Source organism: Cyanistes caeruleus, chromosome 3 (genome assembly GCF_971803275.1).
Source record: "Cyanistes caeruleus chromosome 3, bCyaCae1.hap1.1, whole genome shotgun sequence".
Classification (NCBI taxonomy): domain Eukaryota; kingdom Metazoa; phylum Chordata; class Aves; order Passeriformes; family Paridae; genus Cyanistes; species Cyanistes caeruleus.
Window position 1 is genome coordinate 5,261,702 of NC_141703.1, and position 11,686 is coordinate 5,273,387.

The 11,686-nt window shown below is 42.0% G+C and overlaps 1 protein-coding gene across 2 annotated transcripts in view; it reads left to right on the forward strand.

Annotated features, from left to right (window-relative positions):
* Positions 1-6,718, forward strand: part of NDUFV3 (NADH:ubiquinone oxidoreductase subunit V3) — an 8,531-nt gene extending 1,813 nt beyond the window's left edge. The window contains exons 3-4 of one of the 2 annotated variants that reach the window (XM_023924440.2): positions 1,771-2,712; positions 6,428-6,718. In XM_023924440.2, coding sequence (XP_023780208.2) covers positions 1,771-2,712; positions 6,428-6,588 — 1,103 coding nt within the window. In that variant the 3' untranslated portion in view covers positions 6,589-6,718. The remainder of the gene's footprint in view (positions 1-1,770; positions 2,713-6,427) is intronic. The other variant, XM_086879587.1, reaches the window with a different exon arrangement.
* Positions 6,719-11,686: the final 4,968 nt, after the last annotated feature.

Consider the following 11,686-nt stretch of genomic DNA (forward strand, 5'->3'; position numbering starts at 1 on the left):
AGCTGGTGCAAAATTGGAAATACCCTAATTGAAGTGTATCAGTTGTCTTGGATGTTTCAGCTTTTAATCATAAAGTCTATCTTTTGCCACTTTTCCCAACTTGACTGTTTAAAGTATTATTCCAGTAACTAATTGTTAAGTTGAATTCTCCTTGCATTCTTGGTTTCTTAGGATGTTTTAACATTAATAGTTCTTCAGGTTTTGCTTAGCTTTCCCTTGTCTGTCCTCCCTTTGGCCATTCTTGTGTTAGTTTAACTTCTTCTATGCCTCTCTAAAGAACTCTTCCATCCTGAGTGACGCTTCTTCACGTGTTAGTTTCTCCGGGCTGCTGTTTGGCTGGGTCAGTCTGTGCAGGGAGTTAGACCTCTTCCAAAGGTGGCTGCCCATCCTCCTGCCTCCCCCTGCCTTCCCATCCTGCACCTTCCATCTGGCAGAGAGAAGTATGTGCTTGAAATTATCCAAAATACTGCTTGTAAACTTGATACCTGTTTTTCATTGTATTTTGTTATGATAAAAACTCTTCATTTCTTTCTTAAATACTTTGCTTTGATGTGCTTGTCTCTTCTGTGATGTTTTCATTTAGACATTGCTAAAGACTTGCTTCTGTTCAGAACTAATGGTAATAACTGCTTGAATCATACAAGGTATTACCATAAAATACCAGTGAGGGGAAAGCTGTATCTTGTTTATGGGCATATAAAGTAGATCTGGATTTCCAAACTCTGCAGAAAAATCTGCATAATGGGCTGGAAATCTGTTGAATTTTGCTGCTGGGTGAAAGTGGTGCAACTTGTAATGGAGTAGGCTTTGCTATAGCAAATTTCAGCCATGGTGAATATTCTTAATATGCTCCCAGTCCTCTGTGACCTCCTGTTTTCTGTAACCACAACAGTATTTGCTGTTGCTCAGCCTCTTGAGGATGATAATAAGCATCTAAGGGGTATTACTTATTCCCTGAAAGGACCTGAAAATTGCTGTCTTCTCCTTCAACTGTTGGTTCTTTGTCTGGAGAGTTTAGCTTAATGCAGATATTCACTAGGGAGAAGAAGCAGAGACACAAATAAACATGAAGCATCAGGAGATCTTCTAAGACTTCTTTAACAAAGAGGTCAGAAGCCAGAAATAGGAAGTGAAGACTGGAGGAGATGAGGTCTTGGGGAAATAGTGTTGAGCTATGGGGGCACACCTCAGCTGGCAGCTCACGTGGGCAGTGAACAAATAATGTCTTCATGGATGGCCTCAAGTATCTCTTACTCTGCTGCTTTGCCTTTTGGGAGTCATCCCTCTCTTCTGCTTCCAGGATAACTCCTTGCAAGCAGCTGTGGCTGTGTCTCTTTACTGTGTCTGTGCCTTTCTGGCTTGTTCACAGACAAGTGTTGCCTCTGCAGCAGCATTTGAAGAGTTTGGTTAACAAGCTATCCTAATGCTCACCTGGGATAGGGAAGTGTCTGCAAACCTTTTCCAGTGATGCAGAGTTGAAGCACAGGGAAGACCAGCTCTTGGAGGAGTCTGGCAAAGTGAGGAACATCAGGATTTATCTCTTGAATTTTGGCATCACAGCAGCAAAAACTGTTACATGCTTCTAGAACTCCAGTTTCTTTAATTTAAAAAGTCTAAAAACTTCCTGCTTTGCAACGCCTGTATTTAGCATTGTAATTACTTTTAGTTTATTTTTGTACCAGATAATCTGTAAAAGTTAAAACTGTGACTAAGATCAGTAACAGCGATGTCAGATACAATGATGATAATCCTCTTTATGCCGTTTCCTAGATGTAGTGGCACCACAGGGAAGCACCAAGCTGCTTGCCATGAAGGCACCAGTTGAATTTCGTAAAATGTTGTCCTCTAGCTCTCTCCTGCAGTCTGCAAAAAAAGGTGAGAGCATATCTAGTACCAACCTCGAGGAAGCTGCAAAACCTGCTGAAGATACAAGGATGGCCATGTCAAGAAAAACTGAGGTTTCGTTTCCTCAGCGAGGAGTTGTTTCCTCCCCTGAGGAGGAAAACCTGACCACATCTGCAACAGGAGGAGGCCTGAGGAAGGAGTTAGCTGAGGAACAGACATCCAGCTCAGAGTCAGATTCTAGCTCAGATTCCGAGGATGAAAATGCTGATGATTCAGAAGTTCCCACTAAAACGAAAGTTGAGTTTCCTAGACGAGATCCCATCTTTTCTGAGAGCATAGCAGTAAAGGCATCAATGCTGGCAAAAGATAAATTGTCCCAGAAATCCCTCAAAGAATATGGAATTAAGAAGCTGCCACGCAAACCGGAAATTAACGTGTCTCCTGTAAAGCAGGTCAAATTTTCTGAAACATCAGTCAGCCAGGAAACATCAAAATCCAAAGCAAGAGACCCCAAAGTAAAAGCCACTCCAAAAGAGCACAAGTTAGAACCACGTGTGGTGAGAAGTCTGGACCTGACAAATATCACTCATAAATCTGGTCATATGGAGGAAAAGTCCATTGGAACCCAGGTAGCAGCTATTCAGATGAAAGCCTCAGCAGTGACTCAGGAAGACAAAAAGCAAGAACTAGTATCCAGAGGAGAGAAGGAGAAGGTGAAGGAGGCACAGGAGTTGGAATCAAAAGAAGTAACTGCTCCTAAAGTGGAAGAAACTTCTGGAAGCACAATGTTGGTGATGGACACTGCAGCAAAGGAGGAGACCATGCAGGAAGCAGGAGTCCAGGCTGGAGAAAGCGGTACAATAGAGGGTACAGCTTTAAATTGTTTGAACTGTATTGATTCAGCTGGGGTAGGGTTTGATTTTCTTAAAGGGTTTCCACATCTTCTCTGATCTTTGTACTGAAGCTGGCATAGTGGCAGTGACTTTCTGGAAGATAAATTGTTGTTCATTGCTAATTGTTATAAGCTGTCAGTAATACTCAGTCTCCAGCTATGCTGTGAAAGAAAGCAGTTTCATTTTCTCTGTATTTATAGTTTCATAAAACAGTTACTTATAAAATGGAAACAAGATTGTTTCCACTGTGAGCAAAATCATGGGTTTTATATGACAACACTTGTTTTCATTATTCTCTTTCCTTGGAAGGATTTGCTAGCTGCCATTCTCATGAGTCAAATTTGGTGCCATGTCATTGTTGCTTAAACCCTGCCATTTTTCTGGTTCTGTTTTGGCTTCTTTTGGGTTTTGTTTTGATGGTTTTCTTTTCAATCTGTCAGTGTTTCAGATTTCAGAAGACTTCAAGAAATCATAGTGTAATGCCAGAACCAGGCATTGTTGATTCTGAGACTGGAAGGTTGCAAGGAACTTGTGTGGAAGTAGTGAGTCAGTTTTGTAGAGAGCTGGGGAGGAGATAATGGCGTGTTTTCAGGAAAGACCATCATGTATCATGTAATCATCCCCTCAGCTCTACTTCTTTATCTGACCTACCCTTCTTATTTCCTTCCATCCTGTTAATTGATGGCCCTGCTGATCTCATTCTGTTATCTCAGTAGCAGATGTCTCTCTGTCCTGACCTGTCGAGATTCTGCCTTTCATCTTAGCCAGTATAAATCTGCCATTCTTGAGACCCCTCGTTGCTACTTTGAATTAAAGAATTTGCCTGTTTGGAAGTAAAAGCAACATTAATTGTAAGGTTGTTTGGGTATCATCCTTCAGGAAAGGCCCTGGGGGCCAAGGGAACAGCAAACTGAACATGAGCTAGCAACGTGCCCTTGCAGCAAAAGCCACCCAGGGTAACCTGGGAGGGTCAGGCTGAGGCAGCTGCAGCTCCTCCCCTGGTGTGGAGCACTGGGGGTGTAGTGTTCAGTTTGGGGTTCCCCAGTGCAAGAGAGATGTGGGGCTGCTGGGCAGAGACCAGCAAAGTGCCACTGTAATAATGGAGGGACTGGAGTGTCTCTCCTGTGAGGAAAGGCTGAGAGAGCTGGGACTGTCCAGCCCAGAAAAGAGACGGTTCAGACAGAACATCATCAATGTGTGGAAGTAACAAGAGTGCAAAGAAGACAGAGGTAAGGCTTTTCAGTGGTGCACAGTGATGGGACAAGAAGCAGTGGGTACAAACTGAATCACAGGGTTTTTCCTGAACATCAGTAAACACTTTTTTTTACTGTGAGTAAACTGTGATCACTGCACAGGTTGCACAGAGAGGTGGTGGGGGTCTCCATCCTTGGAGATACTCAGAAGCTGTCTGGATGGGGCCCTGGGTCTCCTGCTGTAGCTGACCCTGCCTGAGCATTTGGGGTTGGACCAGCTGACCTACAGAGGTGTTTTCCAACCTCAGCTGTTGTGTGACTCCAAAGTGCCTGGCCAGGTTAAGAGACAAAATAATTGCATTTATGTGTCAGCTTTCAGGAGATGGTGCTGAGTAAAAGGCCTGCCTTCTGTTTGAGGGGTTGGCTCATAATTTCATGTTTCCTTACCTTCTTCCTCAACTCAGATGACTGGAAATGGCACTCGGTGCTGTGGTCAGTTGACAAGGTGGTTATCAGCCAAAGGTTGGACTCCATCTTGGATGTCTTTTCCAACTAAATAATCCTGCAGTTTAAAAACCAAAATGCAGCACTGTTTGCCAGTGATATTTTGATTTGCTTGTTCCTTGTAGTCAACAGCATAAGCTTTCTTTTAAAAATAACAAAAATTTGGGAAGGGCTCTTTGTTTTTATCTACATAATGCTTTTCTCACCATTCATCCACAGTGGAGTTCTAGATGCTCAAACATTATTTTTTTCTGGTGTCTCCAGGTATATTTTGTTCTCTCTTCCTTCTTTGAGAACAGCCACTGCTTTTCCTTGTTTAACATTCACAGCTGACGGTACCACCTGTAATTCCTACTTCTGCCCTGCCCCTGTGCCCTTTTGTCTGCAAACTCTGCAGCAGCCACACAAAAGATGTAAAAAGAATTTTTCTCAATGCAAACCTGGACGTTCAGGTGATGTCATCCCTTTGTAAAGCAGTCAGCAAAAACTGCAGACCTGAACTGCTGAGTGAGGAGCACAGTTGTAGCTGGTAACTCAGAAACGGGCCTGTGATTCATTTGGGAAGAACATCCCGTGAAGTGCTTGTTCTTTAAGAGACAAAGCAGAGATGAAGGATGAAGTATAAGGGAGGATGAACTCGGGAATAAATTTTTCCTTCGAGAAGCCAAGTGCAGTGTATTTGGGCAGGGAAAATGCAGCTCCATCTGCTTCCCTTCCTGCACATCTGTCTCTGAATTTGGAACAACTGGCTCTTGCAGCCTGAGGGTACTCTTGCCTCCCCCTTGCCTGTTCTTGGGGCTCTTTGCAGCAAAGAGCATCATCTGGCTTTTCTCTCTGGAGTGTCATCTCCTGTGATCTGTGTCAGGAGGAACTGAGCAGTAGGCACAGGGCATTTCCTGTCGTGTTTTGCTGAAACCATGACTTAGTACCTTGAGTTCTATAAGCAAGCCTTGCTAAATGCTATGGAAGTTTCTCCTAATCTGATTGCTTCACACTGCAGTTATTATGTCATAAGCAAAGGAAAATCCTAGTGTTCAGGTGTTTTTATTGTAGCTGGGCCTGTTACAAAAAGGGCTTAATACAATCTAACCTGAACCACCTCATATAAATTTATATGACAAAGCTTTTCACTGCACTGTATGTTCTATTGTTGAAGCTCTGGGTATACAAGAATAAGTTAATACAGGGAGTAAAGTTTTATTTCTTGCAATTTGCTTGGCTGTAAAATCAGCCTGTAACAGGAACCTTTTATGTAAATGATACTGCCTAGATTTGCATAATATTCTAAAAGCGTAAGGATTAATGTTGGCTTTAACAGGAAGTAAGGACTTCTAAATAACTTTATTGGGTTATTCTTTTTTGAAGGAGAGCTAATACAAAGATTAGAAGATTTAATTTACAAGGAAAGAAATTTACATCAAAGTCTCTTGATAGATTACTGTTTGGTATAACCACATTTGAAATTAAATGGTGGAGATCTTGCTAATTCCACTGCTTCTCCCCATGGCAAAAATTCAGACTGCTCTAATAGCTGTATCTTGTGGTCTGACAGGATGATACATCATATGTACTGCTCCTTTGCCCCTCCTGGTTTGCTAAGAATGTCACCTACTGTTCTGGCTGGAATGAAAACCAGGGCAGCTATGAGAAAGCCAGGAAATGCAGACATATGTCTTCCAGAGACAAATGGACTGTTCTGCCCTGTCCACCCCCAGCATTAGGTGGTGGGCTGGGTTTAAAACCTGTGCTGTGTGAGATGCCTTGTGCTGATCCCTGCTCCCCACTGCACAGTAATGTGCTGCTTTAGGGTCAGACAAGGCACCAGCTGGACTTAGTGAACTTCTCCTTTTGTTAAAGTTGATGGCTTTATTTTCTTTCAAATGTTGACTGGATGAGGGGTCTGACAGTTTATGAAGGCTGAGTCAGTGCTTAAAAAACATTGTCCTCTGGTGTGGCATCCTCATAGTCACCAGTTCCTGTTTGTTTTCACAGAGACCACAGCTCAGCCTGCTCCAGAGGAGTTTGATAATTCCACCTACAAGAACCTGCAGCACCATGAATATCACACTTTCACCTTTCACGATTATATCTCAATCCTCGCAAAGTACAGGCAGCCCCAGCCATCCTCTGGAAGACCATCACCAAGGCACTGAAAGAACCACACTTAAAACCAACACCCAGGCAGGATGATGAATTGTTCTGTTTAGCACTGTTGCTTCATCTGTATAATTGAAATCAGATAATAAACAATAAAGATGTAATAACTTGGGCTTTTGAACAGTTCTTCCTGGCTCTTGGAGTCCCTCACTTCTTGACTTCTATGAGTGAACTGCAAGTGAATCATCAATGAATAAAAATGTATTTTCTGCCTCTCCATATATATTATTTGGTGATGGTGTAATAGAGTCCTGACTTTTCAGTGTCTCCAAACTTTGGATACTGACCATTCTTACAGGGCCACGTTGGAGAATCCCATGGGATTCAACTGCCTGTGGAGTATTTGCCATGTTCAATTTGATGGTGGTGTCACTGTACTGCAGTGGGCTGTGCTCCTTGCACACAAACGTGTTCCCAGCTCTGAAGAGGTAATGTTTACTCTGGATTTGGGAGTTAAAATCATTGGCTGGGAGCAGCACACAAAGTATTTGTCTCCTGTGGCAAGAGTGAATGTTTTGTGTTAGTGGAGGAATGCAAGTTTATGTAATGTGATTGAAACATCTCAAAACCTCTGCTCTTGTAAAGAGAGAACAGAACATACAACTTCATTTAATCATCTGTTGGGGGCTCCAGTTCAAGCAGTAATTGAAATCATTTAAAATGTAAGAGAATTTCAGTGGGCAGGTCCTAGTAGGCTTTTACTGTGTTGATTAAACTTTGAGGAAGAAACCTATTTCTATGGATAGAAACACTTGAATGAATATTTTTAAATGTGATGAAAATACCATAAGGGTAAAAACAGCTCCTGGTACTAATTGTTGGGAGTATGTTTAATTTCCCACTTCTTTTTTTCCCCACACTAAAAGTTAAAATTGCTGTCCAGCCTCAGTCTTGCTCTGCAGAAAATGTGAGCCATGAGGCACTTCTCAATACATGTTATCAGCAGTTACAGTTGGTCTCAGTAAATTTTGTATTTCCATCCTATTAGTAACAGTCTTCTGCCTTCTGGGAAAATCGCCTTGATGGCTGCCAGCTGTTGTGGGTTTAGTTCCATTTTGGCTTCTTGTTCATTTTGGGCTTTTTTGGAGTTAATTGGCCTTTAAGCAGTTCTTGCAATAACTCCAGCATTTTCCATCACCTGTCTGTATTCTCTCAAGCAACAGACCAGGCAAGATCAAAGGGAAAATGGAGTCAGCTTTAGGAGTCTATCTGGGTATTGGATGTGAATCCCTGGGTGCAATTAGTAGAGCAGATATTTTATACTGTAACTTAGCAAAAATGTGGTAAGAAGGATCAAGAGGCCTACATCAATTTGCTGTGTAGAATTTTAAGTCAGAAACCCCTGGCAAGCAATTTTATTGTCCTGTAAAAAATAAAGAGCATGTTGGTGACTCCAACTGAAATTTAGACATCTATTAATGTATAAATCCACGTGCTGAGGAATAAAGAGCAGAAAGTCACTTGGAGGCACCAATGGCCCCATGTCCTCTGTACTTGTAAAAGGGAGAGAAATTTGCTGCTAACATTAAAAACATGAAAGAATTGGGGTCTTCCTTTGTGAAGGGCCCACAGGAGGGCCCCAGAAACTCTGCTGTGATTTGTTATTACCTGAGACTCAACGTAGTAACCTGAGCCCCAGAGCTCAGAGCTGCACTGGTGCTGATCTGTGCTCTGAGCCGCTCTGTGATTGCACAAGGAGGCTGCAAATTGTCAGACTCTACGCAGTAAAAGTGAAATGTGTATTTACTCAGCCTGCCCACAGTAGCTGTCACTGTTGGCTGTTGGGAGTCAGACTTGCTCACCTCATGCCCTTTTTATTTCTCAGGAGGGCTGATGTTCTAAACAGGGGCTGAATCAGCCCAGGAGGAGTGGGTTGAAGTAGAAATGTATCTTGCTTTCAGTCAACTCCCACCCTCTGCTCAGCTACATTTCCAACAAAGGCGATTCTAATCTGGTTCTGGGACGGGCATTTTGCTACCCTTGTTTCATGATCACAGCAAAAATTAATGGTGGATGCCTTTTCTATCCATGTAACCCTGCCTTGGTGTCTTCTGGTGATCTTTCTGCACCTCTAAAATGAAGCTGGAAGTCAAATAACCTCGTGACTCCTGTGGTGCATGTCTTTAGTTTGCCCTGCTCAGTGAACCAGTCTGCTCTGGAAAGGGCAGATAATACAAGGAAGGCATCAAGACTTTTTTCCCACTGTTGTGTTTTCCTGGACTTCAATGAAAAAGGCTTCATGTTTTTGTCCTTGGCTATTATCAGATGTTGCTGTGCTTGAGTCATATGCTAACATTTAAATTTCAATCAGGACGTGACACAATATGCTCAAATTCTGTAACGTTAGTAACTTGGTCTTGCTGCACTAGGCACTTGTCAGATAAGTCAGGGATCTTGTTTGGAAGGATGTATAATCCAGGATACTCACATAATTCCTGGAAAACCTCAAATGTGAAAGAAATTAAGTCTCAGTTTAGTTACTGTGAAAACCAGCTGTTCAGGCCCAGCACACACTTCAGAAGTGGGGGTTTTCAATGTAAATTGCATTACTGGGGGAGTACAAGAAAATCTGGACAGTGGAATTCTCTTTCCTCTCATGGAAACCTCTTCACTGAAAAGATGAAGCAACCACTTTCCTTGTCAAAGGGAATGGTTTTTAAACTTTGTCTTTTTCTTTGTCTTTTTTTTTTTTTTTAAGCGCAGCAAACTGCTAACAAAATTGCTTTTCATAATATTCTTACACTTAGATCTTTCAAAGTAATTTGGAACCCAGAAGGTTCTGGACAGCCACTGGAAACCCACTAATCCAAGGTCCAGAAGTGGTACTGCAAACACAGCCTGTGGTATTACAGCTTTAGCTATTACAAGTTCAAGACTATTTTGGTCCTTCTGGTGCTTTCTGTGGCCTCCAGTCACAATGAGAACTGAAATCTATAAGGATCTCAAGTCTTTCAAATTGGGAAATGAGACTTTTCACTGAGTGCACTGACAGATCTCCCACAGTACATCCCCAGTGTTCAACAGAACACATCCACTAAGGCCTAAAAACCTGTCCCAGGTCTTTTCTCTCACCACAAGAGATGTCATTGCTTGTGTGTTCCAAACAGTTTGAATTTCTGATGGGTCCTGTCAGTGGTTGATGTGCAGTGAATGAGCAGAAAACACGCTCCCAGTATCCTGTGTAGCACTATAACATCAGAATTGTGCAAACTGAGGTTGGAATTCCTGAGATGAGCAGTCCTCTGCTCTGTAGCTGCTGAAATTAGATCAGATTGTCCTGGACCTTGTCCAGTTGAGTTCTCAGTATACTCAATATCCTGAAGGCTCTCTGGTCACCTTCTCCAGCGTTTGGACACTCTTGGGATTTAAAGGACAAACAAAAACCCTTTACCTGTTGTCTAATTGGAATATTTTTGTTTCCTGATGCTGATCCTTACTCCACATTTCTGACAAGCCTGACTTTGTCCTCTCTGCACCCTCCAAGGAGTTGATTGAAGGTAGGAATCCCCCTTATTGTCCCCTTCAGACCTGGTTGCTTCTGTAACACAGAGTGATCAACTCCATAACCAGAGATCCTCTCAACTGTGAGTAACATTAATTCAACTCTTAGGGTTTTCAACGAAATATCCCACCAAGTTTCCAGATCATCCTTCTCTCATGTGGCTCTTTTTAATAGAACTGTCAGTACTTTTCTTCTGTGATTCTGTGGTTTCAATGCTTACATATTATCTTCAATATTCATTTCAGGATCACTCCTAATACAATCTACAAATATTTTTGAGCTCCCCTTTTTTTATTTTTGCCTATACAAATTCAGTTACACTTGGAAATTCATACCCACCTCTGGAAGTCTTGGATATGCAGCAGTTTTGGGGTACAATGTATTAATGCACAGTTAGAGACAGAAGTTTAAATGCATGTATTTATAATGAAATATCCCAAAAACTTTGGCTCAGTGTGTAGAGTCAGTGAATGAATTCTCAAAATTTATTTTGGTCTCTCCTGCTCTCTTAACAAACATTTAACTGCCAAATAGATTGACAGGAATATGTTTCTGTAAATCCATAGCATCACATAATACAGACTATATTCATATATTTTAACTTCTAACATTCACAGAGCCCACACCATGTGTCTCTGTTAAAATCAACACCTACAATTCTTACTGGGATTGTTTTTGTTACTCCAGTCTGAAATGTGGTTCAAATGTGATTCAAATGGCAATGCCCCTTCCCAAACAGACACTTCCCAAAGCAGTAATGTAAAAAATGAGCTAATGTAGATTATTTATGCTTTGGGGTTTTTTTGTGGAGTTTTTTGTTTGTTTGTTTTTTATTGGTTGAGATTTTGCTTTGTTTTCTGTTTCTCTCTCACATCTGTCCATGATAGTGAGGTGCTCTTACTTTTCCATTAGGCCATGGGGGTACACTTGGTTTCTAAAATGTGTCTGTCAGTTTAGAAATGACATCTCTCTGTCAGGGGAGAGGGAATGTGCAAGCCATGACACACCTTGTGCTGCACAAATGCTCATGTCATGCCTCACAAAAGAGAGCAAGAATTCCTCTTCCCTGGAGGCTTGGAAAGGGACTTGAGAGCACCACTCCTCAGTGCTTCCATTGCTCATTTCCAGGTGCTCCTTTTCCAAAAGGCCTCTTCCATGCCTTTTTTATTTAACTAAAAATCATGCCAGACAAGGCCATTCTGAACTGCAGAGATGTTTCCCAAACTCTCCTGGAGTATTCCTAAAAGCGAACTGCATCCCATAGTTGGAGAACTGGGAGAAATGTGAGGGGAGCTGGAAAGAAACTCAGAATACATAAGGAAAATGCAGGAACTGAGAGCAAGATGGTCCTTATGACTCAGGTGTTGGGACTGGATCATTTGTGAGACCTCTGGCAAGTTGCATAATTCCTTAGGTTCTCATCCTTACTTTATAGATGAGGAGTTAGTGGTCCCAGCTTTCTCTTTTTGCATCACATCTATTTAGTGAGCAACTCAGAATGAAAGAGTAAAAAATGGAAAAGATTTTTTCCTCACAACTTCTGTCTTGGGGACACACATCTTTTAAGAGCTCTGAGCTAGCTGAGGTTCTCC